At 55.1% G+C, this 19540-nt stretch overlaps 5 protein-coding genes across 5 annotated transcripts; 3 read left to right on the forward strand and 2 right to left on the reverse strand.

Moving 5' to 3' along the window:
- Nucleotides 1–676: 676 nt before the first annotated feature.
- On the forward strand, nt 677–2762 carry GMORB2_0853 (uncharacterized protein; the record flags this gene model as incomplete). The annotated part of the gene is made up of 3 exons (XM_035462837.1): nt 677–1313; nt 1420–1867; nt 1985–2762. 3 exons carry the CDS (start codon nt 677–679, stop codon nt 2760–2762), a joined length of 1863 nt encoding a protein of 620 aa, XP_035324261.1.
- Nucleotides 2763–3854: 1092 nt separating this feature from the next.
- Nucleotides 3855–6133, reverse strand: GMORB2_0854 (polyadenylate-binding protein; the record flags this gene model as incomplete). The annotated part of the gene is made up of 2 exons (XM_035462838.1): nt 3855–3975; nt 4056–6133. The coding sequence occupies 2 exons, from the start codon at nt 6131–6133 to the stop codon at nt 3855–3857; spliced, it is 2199 nt and encodes a 732-aa protein (XP_035324262.1).
- A 1580-nt stretch (nt 6134–7713) lies between these two features.
- GMORB2_0855 (ubiquitin-protein ligase E3 C) lies at nt 7714–11340 on the forward strand (the record flags this gene model as incomplete). The annotated part of the gene is made up of 3 exons (XM_035462839.1): nt 7714–8213; nt 8276–8356; nt 8484–11340. 3 exons carry the CDS (start codon nt 7714–7716, stop codon nt 11338–11340), a joined length of 3438 nt encoding a protein of 1145 aa, XP_035324263.1.
- Nucleotides 11341–11495: 155 nt separating this feature from the next.
- On the reverse strand, nt 11496–13260 carry GMORB2_0856 (uncharacterized protein; the record flags this gene model as incomplete). The annotated part of the gene is made up of 3 exons (XM_035462840.1): nt 11496–11583; nt 11661–11986; nt 12139–13260. The coding sequence occupies 3 exons, from the start codon at nt 13258–13260 to the stop codon at nt 11496–11498; spliced, it is 1536 nt and encodes a 511-aa protein (XP_035324264.1).
- A 2599-nt stretch (nt 13261–15859) lies between these two features.
- On the forward strand, nt 15860–17776 carry GMORB2_0857 (electron-transferring-flavoprotein dehydrogenase; the record flags this gene model as incomplete). Its single annotated transcript, XM_035462841.1, has 1 exon — nt 15860–17776. The coding sequence occupies one exon, from the start codon at nt 15860–15862 to the stop codon at nt 17774–17776; it is 1917 nt and encodes a 638-aa protein (XP_035324265.1).
- Nucleotides 17777–19540: the final 1764 nt, after the last annotated feature.

Genomic DNA, 19540 nt, shown 5'->3' on the forward strand with positions numbered 1-19540 from the left:
TGCAGTGATATACTGTCACACACACACACACACCCTCTTCACCCGATACTTGTGTGGTAGGCGGCTCGCCCCCTTCCCGTCCCCCCCCCGCCGGCCATTCGACCTTCTTTCTTTTTTAGCCCATGTTGGATCGTTTTCACGGATAAAGCGTAATCATTCGTCTGTTGGCCCCGGTAAGCGTGCGCCGCCAACAGATTAGAGATGCCCTCCCTCCTGACGGTCAACAACAACGTCTCCCTCTCCCTCGTGAGCATCACCGTCACACCGAGTACGTACCTGGCCAGCCTCATCGTAGTCCTGGTCGTCGTCCTGTCCCTCTACATACTTCCTCGGTTCCCCGCTTCGGCCCGGTCCGTACCCTCTTCCCTCGCCAGGCTTCCCGGCAAGGTTCCTCAATTCCTTTCGTCTGTACAAAAGCAGTACTGGCCCCTGTTATCTGGTCAGCAGCAACAACAACAACAACAACAACAACAACAACAACAAGACAGCAGCAGAGCGCTACCCGCCCCTCCGACGGACGGCGAGAACGATTGCTACTACAGCGAGCGAGCCCTGATCTTTCAGGACCAGTCGCCCATCCTCGTCTCGCCGGCCGAACTGTCCAGCTACTACGCCAACCTGCGCTCCCTGCCGGGACCGGTCGAGGCCGCAGCCGCGGCAGCCACGGCAGCCCGCCATGAACGAGACAGTCGACGGTCTAGACGTCTCCCTCCAGGACTTCGAGCCGCCGCCGAGTCCAGAGTCCCTCCGTCATCGCTCGGTGACACCCAGCGATCCGGGAATGACAGAGGCAGGGTTAAACGAGGAGGAGGAGGAGCTGGGGCTGGAGCGGGAGCCGGAATTGCGTCCGGATCCGTTTCTGGATCCGGATCCGGACGGCGACGACCATCTTCTCCGGGACTCGGAGACCGGTTCCGCAGGTGGATATTCACCCCCGGCGTGGCGGAGGCTCGCCAACGGAGGTCGCAGCAGCGGCTTCTGGACAAGCAATCCTCCCGCTGAAGGCGTGCCGCCCCTGTCGCCGTACAGTCATCTCGTCGACCGCCTCCCCACGTCCGTCTCGCGCGAGACCTCGCCATTCTCCGTCGACGGTGACCAAGACCCGGACGAGGCCGCCGGGTACGCATATGACGACGGCATCTTGCAGAGGGCCATGCGTACCAGGTTGCCCAAGGGCAGTCAGAGCCCCGAAAGGACGCGCCAGTCCACCCCCGACATCAAGAGGGAGGTGGACGTCAAGATCGAGGAGGATGCAGTGATGCCGGCGGAAAAGAGAGGTCCAAGTGCCACTCCGGAACCTCTGACGGATAACTGTTAGTGTTCTCATCACTTCCTTCCTTCCTCTCTCTCCTCTCTTCTCCTCTCCTCTCACAAGTGCTCATCTGACCGAGGCGAGTTTTTTTCTTCCTTTTCCTGTAGATATCCGCTTCGCCATCCGCGCCGAAGTCCAGCAGCGTACGGAACCGATCGAGGCGGCCATCTCGTTCGTCCGCATGAAGTACACCGCCATGACGGCCACGTGGTCGTCTATCATCTGCTCCATCCTGGCCGCCCTGGTGGGCGTGTCGCTGATGAAGGCGCTGATGCAGCCCGCCGCGACGAGGCCTGCGGGGGACCTGGTCAAGGTGGCCGGCGTGGCCCGGTCGTTCGAGCCGCTAATATACTACTCGGAGCATGCCATCATCCAGGTCCACGACCTGCAGGCTACGAGCATCGCCGTCTGGGATCTAAGCGAGAGCGTGAGGGCAAGCGACATGAAGGACGCCACCAGCATCATCAACGATCTCGACGGTCTGAGCGAGACTATGAAGACGCTTGCCGAGGAGATGACTCGATTCTTATCTCGTGTGGACGGCGATATGGACGCGTATGTATATCTCTTTCCTCCCCTTTTCTTTTCTCTCTCTTCTCTTCTTCCCAACAACTCCCGCAGAGGAGAGAGAGTGAGACAGAGAGAGAGATGGCTCTGACAGAGTGAATGAAGCGTCCTCAACGTCATGGACTGGGCCAGGTTGCACCTCGAGCGGTTCCAGAGCACCAAGAATCCTTCCACCCTATCGTCTGCCTACGACAACATGCACAACCTCCTCTCCCGGACGCACATACTGGAGGAGCCGTCGGGCGCCCCGACGGCCCTGGGGTCCCTGGCAGGCTTCGTCTTCGGGTTGTCGACGCCGCAGCGGGAGCAGCGCGTCGTGCAGACCATCTTCCACGAGTTCCTATCGGTGCTGGAGGACTCGATCCAGTCGGAGCTGCACCACTCGCTCGCCCTCTTCGCCCTCTTCGAGACGGTGGACCGCCACCTGTTCAACCTGGTGCGCACCGTGGCGCGCGAGTCCTCGGCCCAGGAGGAGCTGCACGCCGACCTCCTGTCGGGCCTGTGGGCCCGGATCCTTGGCCCCAGGTCCGCCGACGTCCGCAAGTTCGAGCGGAACCGCCTCCTGCTGCGCGACGTCCGCGACAAGACGGTCCGCAACAGGGGCATCCTCGAGGACCACAACACGAAGCTCCTCGGCCTCAAGGCCTCGCTCGAGGGCCTCCGCGCAAAGCTCGTCTCCCCGCTCGTCAGGGGCGCCAACGCCACCACCCTCTCCCTCGAGGACCAGATTCGCGGCATATCGGACGTGAGCTCCCACCTCGGTGACATCCGACGCCTCCAGAAGTCACGCGTCATGGAGTCCATGTTCGCCACCGTCCCCGGTGATCGCAGGCTGCTCATCGAGCAGGACGTCTGGAAAGATAATCCTGACAAGCCAAACTGAATACCCACCACTTTCTGTCTCTTTCTCTCTCTCTCTCTCTCTCTCTCTCTGTGTGTGTGTGTGTATGTGTGTCTCTCTATTTCTCTGACTCGGGGGGAGTGGTTTTCTTTCCTCTTTCTCTTTTTGCTATATACGACGGAATGGTTGGAAAGGCGTTCTTATTCTCGAGCCTCTCGTCCTTTTTTTCTTGTTTTTGTTTCATACACACCATACCGTTATCCGGGGAATTGCTGTCTGGGAGGCTTTCTGGCTTGGTCGTTACATCAAGGTGCAACGAACCTACGTACATTCGAATTTACAAATCAACAATTCACTTCAAACTACTGAGTCTTGTTTCGCATGTCTTATGTAAAGTACAATGATTAAAGCAAGGTCAAGATATGACTTGACTACATCACACACAAGGAACATCTCGTAACCATACTTTTTTATATTGAATGTGAAAAGCACCCCCCTATTGGAAAAAATAAAAAATAAAAATAAAAAAGATGACCATAAAGCAGCTCCCATATGCCTGTAAAGAAAACGAGAAAAAATCAAAGTGGTCATTTTGGGGGGTATCGACCAACAGGCGGCTGCAGACATAAAGAAACCATATAAACCCTTTGCGACCCTCAACGCCTTCCGTAAGGTGACCTTGGCCCATGAACAGCAAATCTTTTCCTTCCTTGCAGCCCATCTTCCCAAGCCCCTTTCCATAAAATGAGAAAAAAAAGGAAAAGGGGACAGAGGAGGTTTAGATCGTGAAAAACCTCTTCCCCGTAGCCACCGTGTGTCAACCAGAACTTTTGTGTTTCCCCTCCTTTCCTTCCTTTCAACCCTTCCTGAGAAAAGTTCTGAAAAAAAAGAAGTCTATCCGTAATATTATTCGCAAGTCATCGAACAAAATAAAAAGAAATTCGTGTACCACTGATGCACGTCCATGACTTCGGTCCATTGATGGCGCTGGCATCATGGTTTTCATGGTCGCCCTCAAGGCACGTCGCCACAGTGTATCCCGAGTTATCCTTCAGTTAGGTCATGACAAAAAAAAGAGATAAATAAATCATACGAGTACCAAGGAGATGGCGAGGGAGGCGACAATGACCGCGTTTAAGCCTTTGTCTCCTCCTCCTTCTTGGGCTCGACGCCCTGTCCCTGGGACTTGACGTAATCGTCATAGACGGTAATGGCCTCGTCGATCTTGGCCTTGAGAGCAATGTCGTCCTCGAGACTATGAGTTTGTCAGTACAGTGAGCGTCGTAAAGAAAAGGTACATAAGTTTTGCGGTTGGAGTTCAGGGGTAGAACGTACAGGCTGACAAGCTCGGCGTTGTCCATCTCCAGGAGCATACCAGTGATCTTACCAGCAAGATCGCCGTTGACGGCTTGAATCTTGGGGAAGAGCATCTCACCCAGCATCTGCTTCTGCTGAGCGGGCGCAGCGCCAGCAATCTGAGCCTGGATCACCGAAGCGGGAGAGGCATCGCTGCCACGGCCGCCCTGGTTGGAGGCACCGTTGCGGCCACGACCAGGGCCCTGGCGGTTGTTGGGAGGGAAGCCCGACATGCCGGGCTGGACGGGAGGAACGCCACCAGGGACGCCGCGGCCGCCCTGGGGAACGTTACCGCGGCCACCAGCCATGGCCTGAGCCTGCATGGCGGCCATGAACTGTGGGGTGCCGGGCTGTCCGTACTGGGGAGGGAACTGGCCGGGCATGCCGTAGACGTTGGGGGGTATCTGCTGGGGGACACCGCCACGGCCGCCCTGGGGGTAGCCGGGGAACTGACCGGGGCGGCCGCCCTGCTGAGGAACGCCCATGCCGGGCTGGGGGAAGGGCATGCCGCGACCACTCTGCTGGGGCATGAAGCCGGGCTGCTGGCCGGGAGCGTAGAAGACGGGGGGTTGCATGAACTGCTGGGGCATGCCGGCAGCGGCGGCGGCCTGCTGCATACGCAGCTGGTTGCGGGCCTGGATGCTGGCCTCGAGCTGGCTCTTGCGGACATCCTTACGCTGGGCGAGGGCGACGTAGAGGGGCTTGCCGTTGATCATGCGCTGGTTCATCTCGGCAACGGCCTTGGTGGCATCGTCGGGGTTGCTGAAGCAGACAAAACCGAAGCCCTTGCTCTTGCCAAGCTTCTTGTCCGACTTCTTCTCGTCGTCCTCCTTGGTCTCATCCTTGGTCTCATCCTCCTTCTTCTCTTCCTTGGGGGCCTCGGGATTCTCCTTATCGGAGTCATCCTTCTCTTCCTCGCCGCCCTCGGTAAGGGAGTCCCTCATGACCTTAGCAGAAGTGATGGGGCCGAATTCAGCAAACATCTGGCGCAGCTTCTCATCGTCAACGTCGTCATCAAGGTTTTTGATGTACAGATTGACGCCCTGGTACTTGCTGGCCTTCTCGAGGCGAGCAGCCTCGTACGACTTGCGGAGCTCCTCCTCGCGCTCGTGCTTCTTCTGGGCACGGCCGACGTAAAGCTCCTGGCCGTGGAGGTCCTTGTTGTTGAGCTCATCAACAGCCTTGTAGGCACTCTCGTGGGTGGTGTAGTTAACGAACCCGAAGCCGCGGCTCTTACCGTCCTGATCGCGGGCCAGGGATGACGACGTAACGTCGCCGTACTTCTCGAAGAGTTCACGGAACTCATCGTCGGTGACCTCAGGGCTGATATTCTTGACATAGACATTGGTGAAGTTGGCCTTCATCTCCTCAAACTTGCTCTGGCGATCCTTCTTGGGGATGTGAGGACCGACGAAGACCTTCTTCTCGTTGAGAAGCATACCGTTGACGTGCTTGATGGCCTGCTGGGCAGCCTCATCAGTCTCGTAGTGGACGAAACCGTAACCCTTAGAGTTGCCGTTCTCATCCTGGGCAACCTTGCAGCTCAGGATGTTACCGAAGGCGGCGAAGGTGTCGTGGAGAGCCTTGTTGTCAATGGCAACATCGAGGTTCTTGATGAAGACGTTGCCCTGGCCGGTCTTACGAAGGGCGGGGTCGCGCTGAGACCACATGATGCGGCAAGGGCGGCCCTTGACAACAGTGTAGTTGAGCTCCTCGAGAGCCTTCTCACCGTCGGCAGTCGCGTTGTAGTTGACGTAAGCGTAGCCGAGGGAGCGGCGGGTAACGGCGTCACGGCAGACACGGATCGAGGCAACAGCTCCCATTTGGGAGAAGAGCTCGAAAAGCATAGCCTCAGTGACGGAGGGGTCCAGCTCGCCGACGTAGAGGGAGGCCGAGTTCTGGGGGTGAGGGGTAGCCGAGCCAGGGGCAGCGGCAGCATCGTCGGAGACAGAGGCGTTGGCGTCAACGGGAGCCTTGACCTCGCCGCCGTTGAGCGAGGTGTTGTTGAGGTCACTGGCAAGCTGGTCAACAGCGCCGGTGGAAGGGTTAGCGGCCATTTCGAAGGTATTCGTGAGAATTCGACGGAACTGATGTTTGAATGTCTGGTCAGTGGGTCATGGTCATCAACAGTCAGGATTCGAAGTGGCGGTGGGACATACCGAGGCAGCGAACGCAGGAAGGAGGGGTAAAACCGGGCTGCAAAAGGGAGACGGTAGACCGCAATGAATCAGTTAAGAAGAAAGAAAGTCTCGAGAACCGACGCAAAGTGGACTCGAGGAGGAGCAAATTTTTCTTTTGTTTGTATGATGTTGGGTGGAAGAAGATGGAGGGGGGAAGAGTGATGACACAAGAGTCAGTGAAAGGATCTTGAAAAGGGGTTTTTTGGGGTTTTCAATTTTTTTTGGTGATTTTCTGGGTGAAAAAGTGAGCAATCTGAGAGAACAAGCACGAAGACCGTCCCTCTAAACCGACTCGACTTGATTTTGGGAGGTTTGTGAGAACGTTGGTGATAAGGTTGGGGTTGTGGGAGGAGAGGAGAGAAAATTCGTGCGAGATGGGCATAATTTTTCCTTAGCGGGAGGGCGGTGGAGCAGGCGTCGCCCACCTGGTGGCTGAAGTGTGTCACCTGTGGCTGATACAGAGATACTTGTGTTTAGGGCATATTTACGCACCCGAGTCAGGTCACTCATACCTGATTTCGCAGGCAGTCACCACCACTGCTTGGCACCTGCCAACATGAAAATCATGAAATTTACTGTGGTCGTGTGAGGAGCACTGGGCAGGAAAACCCGATAGCCTGGATCCTGTACCTGTGCTTTGTGGGACTTAACACTTTTACACCAAGTTTTGGTTGGTTTCTGTTAACAGTGCAGAATCTTGCCATCCTTTGTTCCGCCCATTCATTCAATGATTAGTGATGGATATTTTTTTGATGCTCATACGACGAGTACCATTTTATTACAGCACGAACCCCGTAGTAGTAGTGGCTGCTTCTAGTCGCTTCTTTTCACCACCACCATTACCACCACTACCACATGTACCACTACTAATTATTGCCATTACTACTGCTGCCCTTTTTCGTCGCCATACGGGAATAATACCATCGATACATCCCCAGGTCAGAACAAGGTGAGGCTGCTTAGTAATGTAACAAAGATTGAAAATGTCGTGAAGGTTTTACGATTACAGCGATAGGTTTGATTCTCGCCATCGGATATAATCACCAATAATCACGGGCAATATTACAGAATATTCCTGGTGGTTGTGTATGACATATTAATACTCGCACCTTCTACAAAACAAGGGCCTGACCTTTATCTTATCAGAGAATGTGGGTCTCTCGTCTGACGGCTTTGGACTCTGTGCTTTGGCCTGACTGACCTCATCCCATTCCCCACCGCCGTCGCCAGGCAGAGTACACCACCACGTATTCGTACCTGTTACTCACCCATACTACATTCCCTCAAGCACTATTGCCGGCCCTTGGCTTCTTTCTCCAAATCTTCCTACGAGTCTTACTCTGACATAATATATCGTCCATTAGAAGCACTGTGCCCGAGTACATATTTTACCAACAACAACGTTCCCGGGGGCAAGTTGCCTTTATGCAGCTGTTGTCAGACACCGACCCGACACCATGTTCTCGACCTTCACCGGCAGCTCCCGCCGTCCCCGGAACGTCAACTTAAGCGGCCAGACAGGGAACCCATTCACAAACACCTCGTGGTCCCCGTCGTCGGCCTCGAATTCTAACAAGAGTGTATCGGATGCCCAGGCCGATCGTGAACGACGACAGACAGAACGCCAGCGCCTGAAAGCTGCCGGCAGCATCCAGCGTACATGGCGGGGTCATAGAGAGAGGCAGAGGTTGGCTGAGCTCCGACGGACAAGCTTTGATCAGCTCTTCGACCCCCGAACCCACAGTCTACCATCCAAGAGGCTCCCTTCAGCTTTCAACCTGCTCCTCTCCTTCTTTACGGCTCGTCGAAATGATGATATCCAGCGTCTAGCGGCCTTTGTCCGAGACTGCCGTGCTGTTGACGTGTCTGAGATCCCGCCACCTAATGCGCACTCATCACGCATCCCCCGGTTCCTCCATCTGCTCGTCGAAACATTGAATAGGGTTGTTCCAGAAGCGTATGTCTCCCCCCCACTGGTCACGCTGGCGGGTCTAATGCTGACTGGTCACGTTTACATAGTCCTGACGGTGCCCAAGAGCCGTTCGACATGTTCGAACTGGCCGCTCGGATTATAACCGTATACCCTGGCACAGTATCAGAGTCAGTCTCCGGTTACTACTCTGCATTGGCAGGCATCTTCCGCTATCGTGATCTGGGCGAGCAGTCGTTGGCATGGCTTGCCGATATGTTTGCAGCGCCACTCAAATCAGCTTCAACCTCAGGCAAGTTTCCTACGCGCACGCTCACACGGCAACCCATATATTAACACCAAAATAGAGCTCGAACCACATGTTTACAAGGCCATTGCCTTCCAGTTTCTTGCCGCCAAGGACTTGCATATTTTCGAGAGCAATATTTCCCGTTATTCGACAATCATCGACCCCCATAGACTTTCATCCGTCATATTGGACTGTTATACAGGCAACGCAGGTCCTGACAATGATAGTCTTCTCTGGCTGCTAGCCCATTATATCCACTTCGGCTCCGCTTCGGGGGTTGGCCAACATGTTCTTGACTACCTGGAAGCCCTTTACGTGCAGCTGGCTGCGCTGTCAACAGAAATCAGCATCCGCCTTCGACAGCCGGCCGAGCAACCACCAGAGTCGGCATCGAATGATACAAGAGTGACACTCTTACACCCATATGTTAACCAGCAGCTTCTGTCACTGGTTGACGCAGATGGGATATCCAAGCTTTTGCGAGGGCTGTCTCATGAAGCCGTCACGGAATCAGCATCGCACATGCGGCAGGGGACGAGTCTGTTTGCTGGTTATACATCAACTCTCTTGATCTGCTTTCCGAATCAAGCTGATGATATACGAATGAGACTATTCCTGACAACTATACCCACACCTGAAGGCGAGTTGCCCACAACCAAATATCTTTGGAACGACGTACGCCAGACTGTACTGTTTCGAAAGTTGGTGACGGAATCGGAACGAGCTGTTGATGTTCTACGCAATTACGTCCACGGCCCTCCGAACTCGGCCAAGGGCACCTCGGAAGAGCGGGAGTGGCGCTCGATCTTCATGTTCCTTGAACTGTACATATTTGTCTTGCGACTCAGCGATGATGACGACTTTTTCAGTGGCATGACTCCCAAGCTCCTGGACGATGGCCAACCCCCTTCTCGTATCAGGGCGTGCAGTCTCTCTCTAGAGGACCTGAAGCTCTTGACTACATTTCTCAAAAACACAGCCTTTGCACTTCATTACAAAGCCCGAGAAATCACACCGAGACATTTGGACCTCGAAACGTCACTCGTCATCTCTCGCCTAGATACATACCTGGGCTCTGGTGTTCAGTCCTCGTCGTCAGCCTCTACGCCTTCTGCTACAGAACTAGCTGGATCTACAAGGTTGAGCCTAGGTAGCCTGAAAGACCTTCTGACAATGGCAATGAAGATGCTCTATGAAAGAGACTCCCGAAAACAATTTCTGCCCAGCGGTCACTGGTTGATGACGGACAAGTTGGAGAGAGAGGATTTCATAGCAGCCGTCATTGCGGAGGATGAACGACAAAGGCAAGAGGACGCTACAGACAGTGATGACGATAGTGACGAAGATGAAGTCGCACCTTCTGACTTCTTCCCCGGCAGCCGGATGGGTCCTAGAGGGGGGTTGGTTGCCAACAGCCAAGCAACTGCCTATGCCAGGGTGGAAAGGATGAGGCAAAACCAGAAGCGACTTCAGAGAGAGCGTCGGTTGGCAGAGATCGGACCGAAACTGGAGATCCTGAAGAACATGCCATTCATCGTGCCGTTTGAGACGCGTGTCAAGATGTTCCGCCAATTCATCACACTGGATCGTGTCCAGAGGGCATCGAGACCCGGAATGGAGGATAGGGTCATCATGTCTTCGTTTGGGCCCATTTTGGCGCCGGCCAAACACGATGCGAATATACGAAGAGGCCAACTGTTCGAAGACGCTTTTGAGAACTTTTACAAGATTGGAGATGGACTGAAAGACCCAATCAGCATCACCTTTATCGATCAGTTTGGCACCCCTGAGGCCGGTATCGATGGAGGCGGTGTCACCAAGGAGTTCCTCACTAGTGTGACGGCCGAGGCTTTTAGCCCTGGTAAGGACGGTATACAAATGTTTACTTCGAGCGAGAAGGGGCTTCTATATCCCGAGCCTGCTGCAGTGGATCAGCTTCGTGAGGTTCTGCACTCGGAGGGGCTTACGGAGTCGGAACCTCAATGGCGAGAGGCGATGACAACGCTACTCCGTCACTACGAGTTCCTGGGCCGTATAGTGGGCAAGTGCCTCTACGAGGAGATACTAGTCAACCTGTCGTTTGCTGGCTTCTTCCTCCTCCAGTGGCCCTCGACGGGGCCGGGACAAAGCAGCACGTATAAGGGGAGCGTCAACGATCTGAGGGACATGGACGAGGACCTCTACAAGGGAATGGTGAGGCTCAAGAACTACGCGGGCGACGTGTCAGATCTGGGACTTGACTTCAGCATCAACGACGAGATTTCGCTGCCGAATCAGCCCGTCAAGACAGTGACGAGGAACTTAGTTCCAAACGGTGAGAACGTCCCGGTAACCAACGACAACCGCTTGCTGTACATCTCCTACGTGGCCCGCCATCGCCTGGTGAACCAGCCGGCTCTCCAGACATCAGCATTCCTCCGAGGTCTCCGGCAGATTATCCGACCGTCGTGGCTGTCCATGTTCAACCAGTCGGAGCTCCAGCGGCTGGTAGGGGGCGACTCGTCGGAGATCGACCTCGAGGACCTCCGACGCAATACTATGTATAGCGGTTTGTATGTGATTGGCGACGACAACAAGGAGCACCGGAGCATCGAGCTGTTCTGGAAGGTCATGAGGGGATTCACGGACCAGGAGAAGCGCGAGGTGCTGAGGTTCGTCACCTCGACGCCCCGGGCGCCACTGCTCGGCTTCTCGCAGCTCAGGCCCTTGTTTACTATACGGGATAGCGTCTCTGGTCTAGATAAGCTCCCGACGGCCAGTACCTGCGTCAACCTTCTCAAGCTGCCACCTTACAGAACGGAGGAGGTGATGAGAGAGAAGCTCTTGTATGCTATCACATCCGGGGCTGGATTTGATCTTAGCTAAGCTGAGGACAAGTGCATGCTCCACTGGTTCCTTTTTTTTAGTTTTTTTCACGCAGCGATGAATATGATGGGAAGTATGACTACCGCAGGTAGCGTGAATATGAAATAAGATAATTTATTCAGAGCCTTTGTCCGTGTCTGTTCCAGCTGCTTGGTCTACTGGTAACTCTTGGCCAGAATCTCTGGTTTACGATCAGCTAGATCAAGAATCATTTGCCCAAAAAGACCATTTGCCCATGCGAACCTTGTTTTGTTTTTCACCAGTGTCAACAGGAAGGGGTTTTTTTTATAAGACGAATTAGAGAAAGATGAATTACTTACCAAGGGCGAGTATAGTCCGTCTCATTATGGCTATTGACAGACTCATGAATCAGGCCAAGACCGCTGGTAGACGCCAGGATCTGCCTGATTCCCTGGACGATCTCATCATCGTCGTCAGAGGTCATGATCTGCATGACGACACCCATGGGCCACCCCTTGCCGGGGCCGAGGTGGGGACCGCCGGTGGCATTGATGATGGGGCCGTAGGCGTAGTACGGGTTTGACTTGCTGAGGACGAAGGCCCGAGTGTTTCTATAGACGGGGTCCGTGACGGGCTTATAGCCCAGGTGGGGGATGCTCAGGAGGGAGGGGATATTGGCGTCGTCCTGGGGGAGTGGGGGGTTCATGTTAGTCTATGAAGGTATCGTTACATCATTATCTGAAAAAAGTGGGGGGGAGATGAAGAAGAAGAAGAAGAAGAAAGAAAAGAGACAAAAAGAAAAGGGGGGTTGAGGAGGGAACAAGACTAGAAACACACCATCAGGTTGAAAGATCCAAACCCGTCAACCTCAAAGGCATAAACGTTGCCAAACTGAGGGTGTGTGACGATGGCGTGATCCTCTATAGCCTTGCGGATAACGCGGGCCAACTCCCTCATCTCGGCAGCCATGTCGCCATCGATGGTGTCCATGATCTCGGCCGAGGCACCGACGAACTGGGCGAACATCATGTTGCCCGGGACGAAGTACTGGTATGTGCATGAGTCGTCGGAGGGGCGGAAGAAGCTGCGGACCAGGCCGGTGCCGCCGCCGACGGGCGAGCCGGCACCGGAGTTGGGCACGTTTTCGGTGGCGGTGGTGGCCTGGCGAGCCCACGTGTAGGGCGACTCGTTGACGGACCCGTCGTCGGCGTACGTGCCGGCCTGGAGGTCGTAGGCGACGTCGAGGACGGTGCGCACGGCCTTGCTCCAGCCGAAGCGGGAGAAGAAGGCGGCATCGCCGGTGCCGTGGTAGTAGTCCCAGCTCAGCTGGAAGAAGGCGGCGAGGGAGTCGATCTCGTACTTGCACTCGAAGACGAAGTCCGGGTCGTAGGCGGGGCGGACGGTGTCGCCGTCGGCGTGGTCGGCCTGCGGGGCGAGTCCCGACTCGGGCGGCGGCTGAAAGGCGTTGCAGTAGGGGCTCCGCGTCATGTAGCGGGCCTGGAGGTTGATGGCTCCCCTGTAGAGGCTTGCGATGCGCTCGTTGCCCAGCGCGAGGATGGCCTTGTACGATTGGAGCTGGTTGGCGCTGTCGCGCATCCACATGGCGTTGATGTCGCCCGTGATGATGAAGGCGAGCTCCTCGTCGGCGTCGTCGGCCGACGCGCCCGTCCAGCGCACCGTCGTGTCCAGCGTGCTGGGCCAGGTGTTGGCGAAGAGCCGGTACAGGTCCGGGTCCGCGATGGTCCGGTTCATCGCACGGCTTATCACGGCCTCGGCCTCGTCGACCTTGTAGGTGCGGCACTCCTCGCTGGGCCGCTGGGAGGGGAACTCGTGCACCCCCGACGAGAAGGGGGCGTGGCGCTCGGACGAGTAGTCCAGGTAGTCTGGACAGCCTGCGGCGGCAGCAGCAGCAGTAGTAACCGCGGCCGTGCCGGCAAGATAGCTGGTAAGACGCACCATCTCTGGCAGGTGAGATGAGGAGGATTTCTCTGAGGAGACGGAGGGTGAGAGAGAGAGACAAGGGAGAGGAGAGACAGGTCCAGATATGGATGGACGTCATGCTTGATCGACACTGCTTTATACATACATGACGCCGCCCCCCCTTCTCCTACGCCACGTCGTCCCGATGAGCATACGTAGACGGAGAATAAGGGTCACATTGCTCTTTTGCACACACACACACCTCTCGATTCGTATTGTGCGGGGAAAGGGGAAGGATTGAGGGGTAAACAGGGGAGCGGAGGAGGGCAGCCACGGGTAAATAGAAGAGAGAGAGAGGGAAAAGGCTTGGTGGTGGGCTCTTTTGTTGACGAGGGTGTCCCGAAGGGTAGTGGTTTCGGGCTGATCATTCCTTGACTTGGTCCGAGACACGGCCATCCCAAAAGTAGAGTGCAGAATATTTCAGGGCTACTACTACTCGTCTTCTTGTCACCTGACGATCAGCGTTCTCCCCGTGGATACGGTTATATGCAACGTTAAGATGGGCACCAATCCCAGAGAACGAACGGTGTGGTCGGGGGATGAGGATGGCCGTCTCCATGCGGACAGCGCATTGTGAAATTTCCACCGCTTGAGTATGACGACGGTCATGCACGTACATACATGAGATGGGAGAAGACTGGAGAGACCAGATCAACAGAGAGTGTCGGTCGGCTCCAGAAGTACGGATACCATCAAAATATCATGTTTGCGGGGAAGTTGATGATCGACCAACCGTTTACTCTGGCTCAGTGCCGGGTAAGGAGGCGTGGAGGGGCATGAGAGGAAGGAGCAGGCTCCAGACGAAGTTGCCTGATTGGCCACTCTTCTTCCCTCACTCTTTCTCTCTCTCTTCTCTCTCTCTTCTCTCTCTCTTCTTTCTCTCTTCTTTCTCTCTTCTTTCTCTCTCTTCTTTCTCCCTCTCATTTTCGCGGTCAGTTCACAAATCCGTATTGTCACGGAATACTGAAAGTATTCATTCCAGGACTACACAACAATCTGTAATAGATACTGGGAAAATGATTGGTTGATTGCGAGAAGCCGATCGTCAGCACGCATCGAGCCCATCACGCGCCGGGTTCGGAAGTCTTGAGTCCCACGAACCCTATTGCTGTAGAGCCATCGAGGGCAAGAGTGGGCGACGAACGGAGCATCATCGCTGCGCAATCTTACTCCGTTCAGGGAGAGTGGGCAGGAGTGGGCGATGCCAATGGCTCCCGAGCTAGCCTACGAGAGGTCATCATGTCATGACCATGTTACGGAGGATGACACTGGTCCATTTTTGCGGTCTGGACTACTCCGTACTACTCTGTACTCGAAATGCAGGAGTGGGATGGATACAAGGGTGGGTGAGTCTGTCTACACACATGAGAGGTTGCCCTATTATCGGTATCGGTATTAGTTCTAGTTAGTATAAGTCATCAGTAGTATTACTCGTAGCAATGCAATGCAGCAGCACCTCTAGTACTGCAAGGTAATAGATATTACGAGTACGGATGATCCGTAATCTGTACATGTAAATGCAATCGGGTATGTGTACGGACTGCTACTATCCTGACCCAGAGTAATGGTCAATACTAGACCTGTTCAGATGCCAATCGGCTATTACTCATCCGAGAAATGCAGACGCATGCGGGGGAAGCTCTCCCCTCGCATGTGACTGCCTCCAAGGATTCAATCAGGGAATAGACTCGGGACGACAATGGTACCCGTAAGGCAGTCACTGCTTCTCAATCAGATTGACCCCTCTATAACCGCTTCTAGCCTTTTTGATCATGTATGCCACGATACTAATAGCACCGCATCGTACATGATTACGAGCCAGTAGGTAGTAGAGAGTAGAGACATGGCAATACGATAGCTGTATCCGTACTCCGTAGATAGGGATATAATGTTGAATTCACAAGCCATTGAGGAGAATACGGTACCTTGTCCGCCCACTCCAGGAGACTGGCCGGTGAAGGTAGAGGTACCTGTACGGTACCCGCGGGCCATCCATAGAAAACACTCGAGTTTGGAGATAAAAGGTGAGTAATAGCCGTAACCCTCGTGTACTGATCCTTCTCCAGTTCCACACTTTTCTCGTCCCGAGCCCCGGCTACTCGTACGGTCGTACCACAAAGGCCCCCCCCCCCCCCCCCCYYCCCCYCATTAGTACTAAGATTGCTGGTAGAAGAGACCGAGCTGCCATGGCCCGAGGCGACAATTCATAACGTCAGAAGTATAGGCTCGAGCCAATTGCTGGCCAGTTAATTGTCAACCCGTCGCCGGTGCTCTGTTATAGCCAAAAAAAAGAGAGAACGAACCCCGACTTTTTCTTCTCCAACATTTCAGCAACCCACTTTCACCAAGCAGCCCACGTCTACGCCGCGGGAAGGTAGCACAACCGCCTTTTTTTTATCATCCTTCTTCTTATTTTCCTTCTCCTTCTCCTTCTTATTCTTATTCTCATTCTGTCTATTTCTAATTTGCAATCCTTCTTTTTGTTTCCTCGACATCCATGCCAGTGACGGACCGCTGACCGCGCGCCCTCGGTCACGCCCTCACCTCCCCCTCGTCCCCCTCCTCTCACGTATACGATATGGCGTCAACCTCGGTACCCGTGTCACGGTACATCGTGCAACGTAGCAGCCTCAACGGCAGTCGAACCGCCGCATCGACAGCAAGATGGGCGTCGAGAGGACTCACCCGCCCAGTTTCCTACTCAGTCACGCCGCCCACAACCCGCTCAAGATGCTCGCCAGCAATGATAGCCACCATACCCCGTAGCACCAGCACCAGCACCAGCACCAACCCCGCCGCCCCATTCAGCACCAGCTCGAGGCTACGCAGACCGCAGGCCGAGGCCGAAGAAGGGGGGGGGGAGCCCGAAGCATTCGACCCGTCGACTATTGAACGCGAATCGGACGAGGTAGACGTGTGCATCGTGGGTGGCGGGCCGGCCGGTCTGAGCGCCGCCATCCGCCTAAAGCAGCTGGCCAACGAGGCGGGCAACGAGGACTTCCGTGTGCTGGTGCTGGAGAAGGCCGGCGATCTGGGCGCGCACATCCTCTCGGGAGCCGTGATACAGCCTTCGGCCATAGAGGAGCTGATACCGGACTGGCTGGATGAGGGGAACCCGGACCGGTTCGAGCACGCCACGCCCGCGGGGGACGACAAGATGCGCTTCCTGACCAAGACGCTCTCGATACCGATCCCGGCCCCGCCGCAGATGAGCAATCACGGCAACTACATCGTCAGCCTGAACCAGTTCGTCAAGTGGCTGGGCGAGAGGGCCGAGGAGCTGGGCGTCGAGGTGTACCCGGGCTTCGCCGCGGCCGAGGTGCTGTACGACGCGGCCGACGGGTCCGTCAGGGGCGTGGCCACCAACGACCTGGGCATCGCGCGCGACGGCCAGCCCAAGGAGGCCTTTGAGAGGGGCATGGAATTCCACGCCAAGGTCACCATGTTCGGCGAGGGCTGTCACGGCAGCCTGACCAAGCAGGTCATGGCCAAGTTCGACCTGCGCAGCGACAGCGACCCGCAGACCTACGGCCTGGGCATCAAGGAGGTCTGGGAGGTGGACCCGGCCAGGTTCCGGAAGGGCGAGGTGGCGCACTCGATGGGGTACCCGCTGTCCAAGGACGTGTACGGCGGGTCCTTCATGTACCACTTTGGCGACAACCTCGTCAGCCTGGGGCTCGTCGTGGCCCTCGACTACGAGAACCCGTGGATCTCGCCCTACCAGGAGTTCCAGAAGCTCAAGCTGCACCCCATGTTCCGCGAGGTCCTCGAGGGTGGCAGGTGCATCTCGTACGGGGCGCGCGCCCTGGTCGAGGGCGGCTTCCAGTCCATCCCCAAGGTGGCCTTTCCCGGCGGGGCCCTGATCGGCGACTCGGCCGGCTTCGTCAACGTGCCCAAGGTCAAGGGCACGCACAACGCCATGAAGACGGGCATGATGGCGGCCGAGGCGGCCTGGTCGGCCCTGGGCAGCCCCGGCCCCGGCTCCGGCGAGGCCGGTAGCAGCGCCTCCGCCGATGGCACCGTGTTCCTGTACGAGTACGAGGCCAAGCTCCGCGATTCCTCCGTGTGGAAGGAGCTGAGGGAGGTGCGCAACATGCGCCCATCCTTCCACACGCCCCTCGGCCTGTACGGCGGCATCATGTACTCGGGCCTGGAGGCCTACGTACTCAAGGGCCGGACCCCGTGGACCTTCAAGCACAAGCACCCGGACTACGCCTCCACCAAGCCGGCCGACAGGTTCCCCAAGATCGAGTACGACAAGCCCGACGGCGAGATCACCTTCGACATACTCACCAGCGTGTCGCGCACGGGAACCAACCACGAGGAGGACCAGCCTGTCCACCTCCAGGTCAAGGACTGGGACAAGCACAAGGACGAGACGTACCCGGCCTTCAAGGGTCTCGAGAACAGGTTCTGCCCTGCCGGCGTGTACGAGTACGTTGAGGATCCGTCCAAGGAGCATGGCGTTCGCTTCCAGATCAATTCGCAAAAGTGAGTTTCCCTTCTTTCGGCTTCATCATACTCCTGCCATCCTACCGAACAGACACGGAGAGAAGAGAAGAGGAACAAATGAGAAACCGTGTAACTGACAAGGTTACCAGCTGCATTCACTGCAAGACTTGCGATATCAAGGCCCCCAACCAGGATATCAACTGGCAAGTACCGCAGGGCGGGGAGGGTCCCAAGTACTACATGACTTGAAAAGAAGATGGCCGATTTCCTTGTGATCTTCTCTCAGTGATCTTCTCTCATCATACTAGTTTTTTGTCTGTACACATACCACCACGTAAGAAATAACGTTGTTACTTTTCCTGTCAACCCGGATGGAGTTTTTTTTTTTCGGGTAGAGGGGGGGGGGGTTTGGTTTTGGGGGGGGGGGAAAGGAGTGTGTGAGAAGCAAAAAAAGGGAAGGTGTAAATAGAGTAACCGAATTTTAATTTTTTTTGAACATCATCAGCCCCGGTATATCTGTAAGTGAGTGTGGATCTAGGTGTAAATGTGCGAGCGTAGCGAGATCAACTCCCGCTAGAGCCGCCAGAGGAGGCAGAACCTACGAGCGGACATATTGTTTTCATATATTACATGTAAATCGCAGCAGTCTAATCTGCAGATGTGCACTTGAGAGCGCGTAGCGAGGTCAACTTCCGGTAAGGTTGCCGGAGGCAGAAGATGCATCATGTCCACCAGGGACACTGGTTGGTATTTTGCACATAACAGGGGACACTTGCACGATGTCAGTCTTGGAGTCTTGGCCTGCTAATGCTGGAGGAAGAGGAAGCATGCATTCCAACTGATGAGTTGGTGATGCCACGTCAGACGTGGCCTCTGCGGCAAAGCCCTACCCTATATGCCAATATTCTCGTACATGGTAAGGAAGGTGAGAGAACGGGGAAGTAGTACGTTGACTGCTCGTGCGCTGGTGCGAGAAAATGTACGATATTTCCAGCCGGCCTACCGACTACGACGGCTCAACTCCTGTTGGCCTATAATGATGTGACGACGGGTGGGTTGATGATGATGATGGAAGTAGATGTCGACTTTATATGTAGAGTTTTCTCACTGACGTACGAACTGCAAGCCGAGTATGTACGGAGTAGCCGTGGTCGCCGACGTTGGAAGTACTCTCCGTATGTTTAGCGTACACGTAGAAAGAAGCTATACGAAGTACGGGGATGAAAGCCTCAACTTCCAACACCCGAACAATGTAGAAGACAATAATATAGATTGCATTGCACCATTACACGGACTCCCAGTACGAGCTTGGGAGCACGATGAACGGTCCACAACTTGGGAGGGTTCATATCATATACTCGTGGTGTCTGTATCTGTAATCTGTAGATGAATGTAGACCCCGACAACCTCGAATCTCATGTGCCTCGGCCAATATCGCAATCGTCAAGGGAGGCCGGGACGTACCAACGAATAAACATTTATTTATCATCGTACTTGTAATGAATCGAATGTATGACGTGTGGAGCCCAAGCAATACCCGCAACAGGGATGGGACGGATGGATGGGTGGGGCCCAACTCCCCGACTGGTGCTTACTCGTACACGGGTGCTCATGAGAGATAAATTGTTAGTGGGATACTTTGATAAGGATGGACAGGTACCTTGCTGATTGCCCAAAAGCAAGCACACCTTGACGATCTGTGACGGTCAGAATTCCTTTTACTTTTCTTTTTTCTTGTCTTTCTTTCCCTTTTCCCACTCGCCTTTTATATATATGTATACATACAAATACATATATATATATATAT

Source organism: Geosmithia morbida (assembly GCF_012550715.1).
Source record: "Geosmithia morbida isolate 1262 chromosome Unknown scaffold_1, whole genome shotgun sequence".
NCBI lineage: Eukaryota > Fungi > Ascomycota > Sordariomycetes > Hypocreales > Bionectriaceae > Geosmithia > Geosmithia morbida.